The sequence below is a fragment of the Notechis scutatus genome, chromosome Z, assembly GCF_049901735.1.
Source record: "Notechis scutatus isolate UNSWTSFEM ecotype Mainland chromosome Z, rNotScu1.2, whole genome shotgun sequence".
Taxonomy (NCBI): Eukaryota; Metazoa; Chordata; class Lepidosauria; order Squamata; family Elapidae; genus Notechis; species Notechis scutatus.
In genome coordinates this window covers 49,445,221-49,459,988 of record NC_142025.1, presented here as the reverse complement: position 1 = coordinate 49,459,988, position 14,768 = coordinate 49,445,221, and the positions used below count along the sequence as shown (strand labels likewise).

Sequence of the window (14,768 nt, the reverse complement as noted above, 5' to 3'; positions counted from 1 at the left end):
GTTTGCCTTGAAATAACAACCTTAGCTGATTCCAGGCAGATGGTAATGCAATAAGCTGGTCTTCCAAATGGTTTTGGAATAATGGTAATTTGTCACTTAAAGTTGGCGTTATCAATAATAGCTATTGCTCTTTAAATGACGAAAATAACAACTTTTCATAATTTGGAACTTTAATACTATGTTTTAAAATAGGTTACAGAATAATAGACAAGAGCCTTTGGCTGAATTTGGCTGGTGATGCATCTGGACATTTAAATAATCTGCTCTCAAATACATGTTTTGTATCCACTAAAGATATCTCATTAATTTCTTAAATACAAAATACAGATGACAGAAAATGGAATAACAGAGTTGGAAGGGACCTTAGAAGTCTTCTAGTTAATCCCCCTGCTCAAGTAACTTCCTAGCTCTTCTTCTTGAATCTAATATTAATCTGAAATAAAATTAATTGTAATTAATTAAATTAATTGAAAGTGGAATAGGATTATTTCTCCTGTATTAAATACATTTCTGTCTCTGTGATATTAATCTACTCCCCCTCCCCCCACAAAAAAAATTGTAAACCAGTTTTCAAGTTTCCCCAGAGTGGCTTATTTTCTCTTATTTTAAGAAATAGTTATACTTTTACATTTTTATGGCAACTTCTAGAGTGATATTGAAGATTTCACTTAAGACATAGAGTGAGCCATATGGAGCCCTAGGGTCACAGGTTATCAACATTGCTTCAACTTAAGACTGTAGGTAAGATATTTAAACTTCCCTTTATATAGATAGTATTTATAAATCTACATGCTGTTTATTGTCAAAGACAGATGCTTTTGTAATGATAAACAAGAAAGCCTTTTTACTTCTCCATATATTGGGAGGAGGTAGAAAGAGTGTCATTTCAATATTTTATCTCCAAATAGTACATGAGACAGTAAAAAGGTTTTTAGTCATAAAAAACAATTGAAGCTTTTTTCTGTTTCAGTTCAAGATGAAAATCAGTGATGCTTTGGCATTAACCTCATCTTCAACTTGATGAAAACTAGTGAGCAGACAATAAAGGTATTTTGAATTGTTACAATCACCTTTGGAAGATTTACCAGTATTTATTCCCCACAAAGATGATTGTTTCTGGAACAGTACAATATTGACATAACCCTTGATTGAAAAAGGGCAAAGCTAGAATTACCTCAGTACTAAACATCCTGTTCTTTTGAACTGTTAGTAACCACAGAAGACAACAGTGAGAACCAAATATTGGACTTGGAGGGTGTTTTTTTTTTGCCTGATTCTCTTTTCCAATCAGCTGCTTTTTTGTTGTTATTTATTTGCTTTACACACAGCAGGGTAGCAACAATGAATGATGTTCCTGCATCACAATCTGAAGTCAGTTAAAAACACACTAGTTTCTTAGATATTAAAAACATTCCTGCTGTGTCATATTATGGTGCCAGCATAAGCTAAAGTCAAGATTTTACATTGTCAAGAGGCGCTAATTTCAGACAGTATTTCAACATGGATGTGTGCCAGTCAGCATAAATAAAGAACTTGCCCATAAACAATAACTTGAGAAGAATGTGAAGCATTTCCCCCCCAAAATATTTGCAAAAAAGGAAGTTTGCTACAAGAAATTAAGTTCAAAGTATCTTTGTCTGTTTAGGACTTCCCATTGATCTCTAACTATGAAGAAAGGTCATTTAAGCAGTTCCTCAAATATTGGTGTAATATGAAAACAACAATCAAAAGGACAGAAATATTTTATATTTTACTTGTTAAAAATTCTGTACTCTTCTCTGAAATCAGGACACTATGGTGCTTGAAATGTGCTCCAAAGCCTCGTATGGCTCTTGAACGAACAGATGCCCTTGATCAACCTAGTCAATGTGAAGTTGACTAACAAGTATAATGGCTTCCATTCAAAATAATGTATAAAAAGCATGCAATAGTAAGATTTTAAGAACCGACTAACAAAGTAATAAATTTTTAATCAAGCTAGGGTTAGGTATTACTGCTTAAAAGGAGATAGCAACACAGATACTTAGATCAGTAATCACACAAATGGGATGTTACTAAAGAGTTCTATTTTAGTAGTTCCCCTTCACCTCTCTTCTAATGGTAGACTCATTTGGGGAAAGGTATCAGATAATAAACTTAATAGATAGACATGCTCCTTCAGCTGTCCTTGGTCACAAGTCTTTCCCAACTTGGAAAAGACTACAAGTATGGATGCCTGTATATTCCCATTTATTCATCCTCCTCAAAACCACCTGAGTGTTTCAAACAACAAATACTTTTTTCACTTGACTGAAAATGGTTACCAACAATTCAGTTTAAAACTTTTAGTTAATGTTAGAAAACTGACATAATTTTTGTTTTTAAAAACCTCTGAATGTTGCAAACATTTTTGCAAAAGAATGTAAGATGCTGAAGACTAGAAATATGAAAACTTTCTCAAAAGAAGCAATATTGTCTTATGTATTTCTCATTTGTCAGATACTGGATTAACATATAACTGTCCAAAATGGTCTTGAGACAAGCTCATTGTGATTATTTCCTTTCCCAATTTTTATTTTGTTCTTTACTAAAATAATCAATGATCAGAAACTGAATAAAGATTGACTTTGATCCTGATTGTACGTGGTCCTTCTTCATGTGCTCAAACGTTGGTGGTTCTCCACCAGCATTATTGGTGTTATTTTAGCAGATGAAGAGATCTTTGAGAAAGTCCAAGTTCAATTTCTCCACTGACTTGAATTTTGTGCATCTATATAGGTGAAAAAAAAAAAGTTGCATTTTCATAGCCATTGGCAAGCAGTAGATTAGTGTTAGTGGCTATTCATAGAGATTGTCTGATCAGAGGACCATGTAGAAAGCTGATTCTGTTTTAAATAAATGTTAACAAAATATGGAGGTAAGATAACAGTTATTTTATTTCTTAATCAATATATCTGAACTTCTTTTAAGAAAAACAAATGCCAGTGTAAACATGCACCATGTACACAGATAATACAAAAGTATTGCACATAAGAACATTTAAAAAGCATATTCTATCTCATTCACCCAAGAGAATTATGGGCCACTGATGTACATGTGTGCAGCCAGTTCTGGATTATAAAACAATATTTACTATTCTTGCCAAAACCAATACTAACTGCTTTGTTTACATAGATGGATATTAATCAGTTGAGGCGAAACTGCTTTTACAAGTAGAGCAGTCAACCTTTACATGGTATATGAATACAGAGGAAAACAAAACAACAGTACTCTGTTCTTGACTGTTTTTTCTCAATTCATAATTGATAATTGTGTGATGAAATGAAAATCATAATAAGTTTAATTATGATCAAGTAGAGATGTTAGGCTAAGACGACAACTACATGGAGTAATATAGCCTCTTTAGATGCAAAATTAGTTTTGTGTGTGTTGTAACAGGGAACAATGGTAATATAACTCATCTGAAGAAAGGTAGTGAAATTAGAATAAAAGTAAATGGCTTATCATTCTCTCCTTTTTAATACCTCTTTTATTCTCTCATTCTTTCTGACATTTACTTTTCTCTTCCTTGCCAGTCAACATAATATCAGAGAACAGGATTTATTCTTAACAGAATTTTGAGCTCATCATTTGCAGAGGCCTTTTGAAATTAGATCAAAGGCCAGATGAAATTAGACCAAGGGCCAGAGGTTGCCTGTCCTTAGTTGAGTGATTACAGGCTTCCTCTGTTTATTTTAAACATCTTGTTTAAATATTCCTCTGCAAAGGTTCTTTGATTCCTACAAAGCCTCTGTTACTCTAAAATAATAGTAGCCTAGCCAATAGATAGAATTTTTAGAAAAATAGGTGATAACACCTAGTTAACCTTGGTTGATCTGGAAAAGTCAAAAAGATAATACTTGGACCACCAGGAACCCGAAGACTGTGGACTAAACTCAGAGAAAAGTCTCAGAATAAGACAAGGGCAACTTGTTCAGCTACTCAGTTAACTGCTAGATATTTTTCAAAACCTTCTTTAAAGAATGGATCAGCAGGTGCACTGCCATCCAACTCAGTTCTTAATTGCAGAAAAATATGCAAAATGTTCAAAGGAATCTAGCAGCAGAAAGGGATAGGGCTTTTTTCTCTCTGTCTACCTTGATGGCAACAGAAATTACTTAATAGTTTTTGGTTTTTGTAGAACAAACAGTAGGATTATTGGAGCAATTGAAACTAGGACAACTGATGGTAGACACAGCATCCATAAACCAATCCAAGAGAAGATAATGAGATGCTGAAAAATATAAACACTTGTATGCAGAATTTTTCATTTTTGTACATTATTTTGCCAAAAACTATAGCTGCAAATATTCAAAAAACACAAATATATTTTGATTTTTTTCAAAGGAAAATACTACTGTCCTATCATTACATAATCTATAGACTGGAAATTATTTTGGACTTGGCCCAATAAAAAAATACAATCTATAAAAAACAAGTAAGAATGTTCACGAATCTGCTCGCTATACTGAAGTCATTCATGGAGTCATACCCAGGCTTCTAAGAGTTGCTGGAGTCATTCTTATATGTGCATCAGAATTAATATCACTGAACCATCATTGTTAGACAGCAGAAAACATTCCTGTTGGAAGATATACAATTCTAAATAGCCTGCACCTACGGGAAATCACAGGAGCAAAAACAGAGGAACACATTTTGATTAAAAAAGGTTCTGAACAAAATTGATGAAGGTCCTTTCAAAATTTAATCTGCTAGCCAGATGTCTCTTAGTGAGTTTAGGAATGATTTATTTAACTGTACATCTCCAAATATTTAATTCTTTTGAATAATCCATCCATTCGAAACAAATGTTAACTGTATAATTTGTGACCCACAGAACTTTTCTTGGGAAGGATTGAGGAGTTATTTTTTATTTCTTGATCTGATTTAGTTTACATGGAGTCTTTTTATCAAATCAAATTTACCAATTGGTTTTTCTTTTGGCTTGCCTTTACAATCTATGACCTGGGCCCCCTGTTGGAAAGAACTGGATTATATTACCAGAATACAGTACAGATAATCTATACAGATTCAACACTTTTCCTTTTGCTTCAGTTTTCTCCCTAGAATACCATACTTTTCCTTACTATCATGATATTGCAAACAATTTTAATCTGTTTTGTTCATGATGTAGAGTCATTAAATAAATGGAAATGTCTATTTTATACTTTTGTATTGAGGCTTATTTTCAAACTCTGAAATTTTATAAATTTTTATAATACATTTCTCCTACAAAGGAATATAAAACTTTGCTTCTTTCCAAACATTTATAATTAGTATATGGAATGCAAAGAATATATTCAGTCTATTTACAGGTGAAATGGTGAAAACAAAATATTTCAGACCCTATTTTTGTTAGGATGCCCAGTCTACAAAAGATAAATACTTTTGTGTCTTACTTTCAAGAAGTTTTGGAAAGCTAGCTTTGCTTTCTGGAGGTACTTTAATACTACCCATAATATTGCTTGCCTCCCTGAGCCAGTGTTTATAAAAGTTCCTACCCTTAGGGAGATGCCTCAAGATTTTGCCAATATACAGTAGAGTTGAACACTGTGTTTTGTTCATCTTTTATCTATTTAAGCGTTGTTGACTTTCCATCTCTGCTCCATTTGGATTTATGGCTGTTTTTAATGTTTCCAGTAATTTCACTAAGAATCAGTTTGAAAAACTGAAACAATTCTTTTTCATTAGTTCTTTTTTGATGGAAGGTTGCTCATCAATTTTGAGGCAGAGATAGTAGTATTTTCTGTCATCTATGTTCAGAATATGTAGAACACTGCATAAGTCCAATTACAGCTATTTGGCAATCTTGATCCAATTTAAAGTTCCTGGTAGCATGAACCCAAACTCTTGATTTGGACACTCATTTTCTATGTTTCAGTAGTCTTGTCACTTGTTAGATGCACTTTTTCGGCCATGTCATCTCTAGGTGGCCTGGCTCTGTCAAAAAACCCACACTGGAACAAAACAATACAATATAAGTAAATTTGAAAAACTAATCATCCGATTATTATAACATCATCTTTCCAAATTTCAGACTGCCATTAGGATTCAACTAAATATACTTATGCAAATCCAAGTGTCTCCTGATATACTGTAATTCTAATAATCATTGGCAAGTGGAGCTTGAATTGCTACTTAAAACATCTGCACTTTTGAAATTAAGTCATTTTGGTATTTTTTTTTCAAAACAGTAAGATAATAAGGAACTAATTCAAGTGCTATGTAAATGATAGAAAGGCTACATAAAACAACAATAACAAAATCCTGTTCTATGGAAATCCTATCACTAATACAATAAGAACTTATTAATTGAGATGGAGAACTATAGAAATTAAATAAACAAACAAACAAACAAACTTTCCAGAAGCACAATGTGTCCCCAAGAGCGTTCAATTTATCTGAGAATAAACTAGGGAATAAATCTACTAAATATAGCAGTGTTTACTATTTAGTAGACCTGATTGAGATTCTGTTGCATATCTCAGAAATGGACTATGACTAAATTAAAAAACAAGAGTCACATTGGAGTTGTGAGAGAAGGACGGTTTGATATAATGGTTATAAATGCTGGCTTAGAAACAAGAGACTAAACTAGGCCATGTGAGATCTCCCGTAGGCATAAAAGCTGGCTGAAGGACTTTAGGCCAGTCATACCTAACCCACCACCCAAAGTTATTATGGACAAAATTGGTGGCAGAAATATTAAGCAAGTTCGTAGCCTTGAGTTGATGGTAGATGATGAAATATCAGCTTTATATCTCAATCTTGTGGATATCCTTTATAGCAATTAGATCCAGACACATATAGTAAATGAAAACGTTGTTAGTTTTGCAGAATGATATCTACACAGAAAGTTACTTTGGTACAAATATTTAACGCTGGGGACTTAGGCTGTCTACAGTTCTTCATTTTCCCAATGTGAAATGTTTATGCAAATAGATTGCTTTATAAAGTATATAATGGTGAAAACCAAATATTCAATATCAGAAAAAACCATTTTTACAAATGTCAAGTCTGAAACTCATCATAACTGTGACATGAATAATTCCAATGGGAAGACCAGAAAGCTGGTGAGTCTCTATTGAGTATTTATTTATTTATTTGATTTGGTTTGGTTTGATTTGGTTTGTCAATTGCTTACAAGATAATAGGTATAAGTAAAAACATACTTATGAATACATGGATACATATAAGAAAAATAAAAGAAACAATAGGACAGGGACGGTAGGCACATTGGTGCACTTATGCACGCCCCCTACAGACCTCTTAGGAAAGGGGTGAGGTCAATAGTAGACAGTCTAAGGTTAATATTATTGTTGGTGAACTGCAATTTCATATCAAGTTGCACTGTGATTGATCTGTTTTCCAACAATGTAAGCAAGGGGCAGATGAAAGCCTAATGTTGAACAAGAGTCAGTCTAAGTAATGGATTATCTGTCTAGATGAGTAACTCTGAGTAACTCAGTCTAGGAAGATGATGTAAAGAAATGGAATGCATTTAAAAAAAAATAAAGCTCTACTTGGCAGGTCATAAGCAGCACTTAATGCCAGGAATGAATAACTTGTGTCACTCCATGCAAGGTAAATCTTACCCATCATGTCTTCTTGACAGAATATCATCTAATCACTCAAAATATCATCTAATCACTCAGAAGTTTTTGATTACTGTCTAAGGAAACTGCATAACATTACATTTACAATAATCTAGCACAAAAATCAAATCTGAATTTAATACAAAAAAAATCACTAAAATCTAGTCTCAAGTTTTAAACTACACTCATGACACTCTGAAATACTTTATTTTCTTTATTAAAATAAAATCCTTTGAGAAAAATTTAATTTTTTAAAGACAAACATAAATATGTATTATATATGTGTTGTGATTCCGGCATCTGCTACAGGTTTTTTGAATGACAGCTCCAGTGAGGAGGACTTATATGAATCAGCAAGTTCTAACGATGAGGAGGAGATGAATGCATTTGATTTGCAAGATCGGCTTGAACCTTCAAACTCCTCCACCCTTCAATTAGGTGGTCAGCGGGAGCGGGTGATAATGAGGAACCAATGATATCTTCAGGTGAAGAAGATGATAATTTGGATGATTGCTGGGTAGATGTCAGGACAAGACGTCTCCTGACAAGGAGGAACCAACGAGGATACAGTAGGAGAGCAGACCAGCAATTAGACTAATTAGTTACTCTATAAAGGGAGAGATATGACTTTGCACTTTGTCCGGAACAAAGTGTCTATTTGCAAGGAGAACTGAAGAGCACAGTTTGGAGGATTTTGATCTGAAATATCTTGTTGGGATTTGGATTTAATTCGTTGGAACTTCTACTTATTGGAATTATTTTGTGAAGGATTTTGATCTGAAGAATCTTGTTGAGTCTTGGATTTAGTTCGTTGGAACTTTTACTTATTGGAGCTATCTGTGAAAATTCCTGTTTGCTGCCTTTCTTTACAAGGACTGTTGCTTTCAGCCTTATCTGTTTACTTTAAAAGGTGGGACATAACATTTTCCTGTTTGCTGTCTTTCTTTACAAGGACTGCTGCTTTCAGCCTTAACTGTTTATTTTAGAAGGTGGGACATAACATTTTTGTTCCGGACCCAACAGACCATCTTTGCAACGATGGATTCAACTCAAATGCAACAATTGGTGGAGCAGCAACAGATGCAAATAAATCAATTACTTCAGAGCAACGTATCCCTTCAAAATCAGGTAACACAATTATTATCGTTCGTTGCCAATTCTCAAACTGTTTCAGCTGCAGCTGGAGTTCCCCTGCACCCCTGTGAGAAAAATTCCGATAGCTATGCCAGATAAATTTTCTGGGCAAACGGACATGTTTTCAACATTTTTGGGTCAGTGCCAATTGTATTTTCTGTGAGGCCGGAGGATTTTCCAACCGATCGAGTTAAAATTGGCTTTATTATTAGTTTGTTAACCGGGCAGGCTGCCAAATGGGCTACTCCCTTATTAGTACAAGATAGTCCATTACTGGACGATTTCAGGGGTTTATTCAACAGATGAGCGTTATGTTTGAGAATCCAATTAAATCTCAAACTGTGGACAGAAAATTGAGGGATATTATTCAAGGTAAACACTCATTGCAAGAATACGTTGCAGAATTTCGCTTGTTGTGTATGGACTCCACCTGGAATGAACCAGCTCACATGGCAGCATTCCAAGAGGGTTTGTCCGACATTATCAAGGATGAACTAATTCATGCAGAGCGTGCTTCAACTTTGGACACATTGATTACTCAATGCTTACGTATTGAAGCTCGCCTACAACATCGTGGGTGTAAACGGACCGTTGCAGAGCCACCTGTGTTTCCTCGTTCACGCACCCCGTCTATGAGGGTTTTCCAATCCAGAATTCCAGCAGAGGAGCCGATGGAGATAGGCGCACTCCGCCTCGTTTAACAGTTCAGGAGCGATCGAGAAGATTTCAGGAAGGTTTGTGCCTTTATTGCGGGGGTTCGGGACATTTTGCAAATTCCTGCACTCGGAAGGGGACTCGTGGACCTGTATCAAAACCCATTGCTGGTCCGTCGGGAAGCGGGTAGGCCCGACCTCAGGGAAACCCTAGGTCGGGCACAGTATTCACTTTCATCTCAAATTGCTGAAGTTAATTCTGGCCCTCCTCGACATTTACTTTTGGACACTCGCATATTCTTGCAATCTCGGAAGGAGGAATCCCTGCCGTGGCACTGGTGGATTCAGGGGCTACGACTAGCTTTATGGATTATGATTTTGTAAAACATTTCAAAGTTCCTTTAGTGCCTGTGAATCCCCCATGCAGGTGGAAACCGTAGATGGCGCGAACTCAAGTCGGGACCTATTCGCTTGCCACCCAACCACTGCGTATGCGTATTGGGGATCACGAGGAGGCGATAAGTTTTTATATCACTTCGAACCTCCATCTTCCTTTGGTGCTCGGAGTATCCTGGCTGCGTCTACACGATCCGTTGGTGGCTTGGGCGCAGAACGCTGTTTCTTTTCCAAGCCTGCAATGTGTGGACCACCTGAGACATGTCTCGCAGGCCAACATATTGTCGCTTCTGCTGCCTCGATTCCTTCAGAGCTGTCGGATTTCCCGATGTTTTCAGTGAACAGGAGGCAGATCAATTACCACCACATCGTGTTTACGACTGTCCCGTGGATTTGATACCGGACGCTCCATTACCAAAGGGGAGGTTGTATTCTTTGTCTGAGCCTGAACTAGTTGCACTTCGAGAATTTTTGAATAAAAATCTGGCTCGGGGATTTATTAGACCTTCGTCATCCCCTCTTTCAGCACCCGTTCTCTTTGTCAAGAAGAAGTCGGGAGAACTTCGTCTTTGTTGTGACTATAGATGCTTAAATGCTATCACTGTGAGAAATAGCTATCCTTTACCGCTCATCTCCGAATTGTTGGAGCGGTTACGGGAAGCTACAATTTTCACGAAACTTGACTTACGTGGAGCTTACAATTTGGTTCGGATGCGTAAGGGAGGCGAGTGGAAGACGGCTTTTGGCACTTTCGTTATGGTCATTTCGAGTACACCGTTATGCCATTTGGTTTGACCAACGCTCCTGCTGTATTTCAACATTTAATGAACGATATCTTTCAAGACATGTTGGATAAGTTTGTTGTCATATATTTGGACGACATTTTGATTTATTCAAAATCTAAGAGCAACATCTTCAGCAGGTGCGTCAAGTGCTTCAGCGTCTTCGGGAACATAAACTTTATGCTAAATTAGAAAAATGTTTCTTTTTTCAGTCGTCTATCGAATTCTTGGGACACATTATTTCTCCTGTGGGCATTGCTATGGACCCCAAAAAGGTTGAGGCGTTGTGTAGTTGGGAAGCTCCTCGTCGGGTTAAAGATGTGCAACGACTTTTAGGATTTGCCAACTATTATCGGACTTTCATTCCAGGTTTTGCGAAGATAATGGATCCCATAACCCAGCTTCTTTGTAAGAAGGTTCCATTTGTGTGGGGGCCTCCACAACAACAGGCTTTTGACACTTTGAAAAAGCATTTATAACTGAACCCATATTGAAGCATCCTGATCCGGATCGCCCATTTGTGGTCGAGACAGATGCTTCTAATGTCGCTATCGAACAGTGCTGTTACAAGCTTTGGAGGATGGCGCTCTTTTGTTTCCTTGCGCTTATTATTCTAGGAAGCTTACAGCTTGAGCGCTAACTATACCATTTGGGAAAAAGAGTTGTTAGCTATTAAGGTTGCTTTTGAGACTTGGAGACATCATTTGGAGGGAGCTCGACACAAGGTGGAGGTTCGGACAGATCATAGGAACCTGGAACATTTGACCACGGCTAGGAAATTGAATCAAAGGCAGATTCGTTGGTCGTTATTTTTGCCAGATTTAATTTCTCGGTTACTTACGTTCCAAGTGGTCAGAACCGGAGGCGGATGCATTATCTCGAAACCGGAGTATACTTGTGCCGAAGATCCTCTTCCTTTACGGACAGTGTTACCACCGGAATCTCTAGCCGTACTGCAGGAACCCGTAGATTCTGGGCCCAACTACGAGAGGCGCAACGTTTGGATGCGTGGACGCAGCAGAGACGGAGGACATTGGCCCAACTTCTCCATGGTCTTTTGAAGACGATCTGCTTCGATATCGGGGTTTATTATATGTGCCTACCAGACCGTTGAGGGCTCTCATCATGACACAATGTCATGATAACCCAGCCGCTGGTCATTTTGGATTACACAAGACCTTGCATTTGGTCACTCGGACTTTTTGGTGGCCTCGAGTTCGTCATGATGTGTCTTCTTACGTCGCTTCTTGCGTTCAATGTAGGCAAGCGAAAGCAGCATCCGGTGCACCTCCTGGACTTTTGCAACCCTTGCCGACTCCAAGTAGACCATGGGGAGCGATCTCTATGGACTTTCTGACACATTTACCGTCTTCATCGGGGTTCACAACAGTGCTTGTGGTAGTGGATATGTTGACTAAAATGGCCCATTTCATTCCCTGTCGGAAATTACCATCGTCCCTTTTCTGGCTCAGTTATTTTTGCAACATATCTTCCGTCTACATGGACTGCCTGATAGAGTGGTTTCTGATCGTGGGGTCCAGTTTACGGCAGAATTTTGGAAACAGTTAATGGCGGCTTTGCAAGTGAAAGTATGTTTAGCGTCAGCGCACCATCCGGAAACTGATGGCGGGACGGAGAAGGTGATTGGGATTCTTACTCAATATTTGAGATGTTTTGTTAATTTGCGACAAAGCGATTGGGTGAAATACCTCCCGTTAGCAGAATTCGCGTTTAACAACTCGCAGCATACCTCCACCCGTGTCACGCCATTTTTGCAAATATGGGTTATCATCCGCGTTTCTTCCCATTAACTATGATGGATTCCCGGTTCCTGAGACCCGAGTTTTTGGAAGAACTACACGCAGTTCGCCGTCTACTGATACAACAATTGAACAAGGCAAAAGAAGATTATAAGCGGTTTGCAGATCGGTCCCGTCGAGATACACCTCCGTTAGTTGTGGGTGATAAAGTGTGGCTATCTACAAAACATCTGAAGGTCGATCGACCTATTAGAAAACTTGATCATCGGTTTATTGGTCCGTTCCCGATTGAGGCAGTTATTAATCCCGTGGCATACCGCCTCACTTTGCCACGATCCATGCATATTCACCCGTCTTTCATCGATCTCTTTTGATTCCTGATTCTTCTGTTTGTCGATTACGTGATTCTGCTGAACCGGGTCCGTTATCATTGCCTTCTGAGGAGCCTGCTGTTGACGATACGGTGGTCGGCGTCCTTGATTCCCGTTGGCTCAAAGGTCGCTTCCAGTATTTGGTCAGGAGGAGGGTAGATGACTCGGAGGTTTGTTCCTGGACGGATGCGTCTACACTTCATGCTTCGGATCTGCTTGAGACTTTCATGCACGCTTCCCTTGAAACCGCATCCGGATCGCCAGACCGGGGGAAGGGCCCTGCGGTGAGGATAGTGTTGTGATTCCGGCATCTGCTACAGGTTTTGAATGACAGCTCCAGCGAGGAGGACTTATATGAATCAGCACGTTCTAACGATGAGGAGGAGATGAATGCATTTGATTTGCAAGATCGGCTTGAACCTTCAAACTCCTCCACCCTTCAATTAGGTGGTCAGCCGGGAGCGGGTGATAATGAGGAACCAATGATATCTTCAGGTGAAGAAGATGATAATTTGGATGATTGCTGGGTAGATGTCAGGACAAGGCGTCTCCTGACAAGGAGGAACCAACGAGGATACAGTAGGAGAGCAGACCAGCAATTAGACTAATTAGTTACTCTATAAAGGGAGAGATATGACTTTGCACTTTGTCCGAACAAAGTGTCTATTTACAAGGAGAACTGAAGAGCACAGTTTGGAGGATTTTGATCTGAAATATCTTGTTGGGATTTGGATTTAATTCGTTGGAACTTCTACTTATTGGAATTATTTTGTGAAGGATTTTGATCTGAAGAATCTTGTTGAGTCTTGGATTTAGTTCGGTTGGAACTTTTACTTATTGGAGCTATCTGTGAAAATTCCTGTTTGCTGCCTTTCTTTACAAGGACTGTTGCTTTCAGCCTTATCTGTTTACTTTAAAAGGTGGGACATAACATTTTCCTGTTTGCTGTCTTTCTTTACAAGGACTGCTGCTTTCAGCCTTAACTGTTTATTTTAGAAGGTGGGACATAACATATATGTATTGTACACAGGGGATGGTGGCTCAGTGGCTAAGACGCTGAGCTTGTCAATCAGAAAGGTCGGCAGTTCGGCAGTTCAAATCCCTAGCACCACGTAACGGAGTGAGCTCCCATTACATGTCCCAGCTTCTGCCAACCTAGCAGTTTGAAAGCATGTAAAAATGCAAGTGGAAAAATAGGGACCACTTTGGTGGGAAGGTAACAATGTTCCATGCGCCTTCGGCATTTAGTCATGCCGGCCACATGACCACATGAGGCGCTGGCTCTTTGGCTTTGTAATGGAGATGAGCACTGCTCCCTAGAGCCAGAAACAATTAGCACATATATGTGAGGGGAACCTTTATCTTTACCTTATTGTATATAGGTTGAATATATGAGAGAGGTGGTTTTATATATACTGAATACATAAGTAAATAAATTATGTTGGAACAAATTATGAATAGTTATGATCATCTCTACACATAAAAGATATTTTTTATTTCATAAAGGGGCAATTTAATTCAGATGGTTGACACTCTGAAGGCAGTTATCTCATTACATATCACATTTACTATTCTAAGGTACCCTATTGATTTTATTATATATGTGCCTCGACTCCACTTCATCCAATATAAAGGGATCACCAAAATTCTAGAATTCAAAAAACACAGAGATAAAATAATTAGCTATCATTGGGACCAATTAAGAACATTCTTATAAAAATTTAGGATAAAATTATTTAAAAACTCAAAATTATTTTTAATTATTTTTAATTTGAGCACACAGTATCTAATTGTATATGTTTTGATCTACTATATCAGAGTCTCCAACCCTCAGTTCATGGGCCGGTATTGGGCTGCAGATCATCAGGAATCAGGCTGCGCAAGCAATGGACGAGTATGTGAAGCTTCATTTGTGCATGAATGGGATTAGGTTGTGTGCACGAAACTATCCCCTTCCCACCGCTGCTGATACTGGTCTGTGGAGCCAGAAAAGGTGGGGACCACTGTTCTATATTATGGATATGACTATCAATGTATGAATACTGGGGAGGAAAGCTTT

The 14,768-nt window shown here is 38.0% G+C and overlaps 1 protein-coding gene across 2 annotated transcripts in view; it reads right to left on the bottom strand.

The window, feature by feature from the left end:
• Positions 1-2,897: 2,897 nt before the first annotated feature.
• The window catches only part of ITGA8 (integrin subunit alpha 8), a 169,893-nt gene continuing 158,022 nt past the window's right edge, over positions 2,898-14,768 (bottom strand). For both annotated transcript variants that reach the window (XM_026681384.2, XM_087946773.1), the window contains one exon: positions 2,898-5,975. In XM_026681384.2, the coding sequence (XP_026537169.1) occupies positions 5,889-5,975 (87 nt within the window). In that variant the 3' untranslated portion in view covers positions 2,898-5,888. The remainder of the gene's footprint in view (positions 5,976-14,768) is intronic.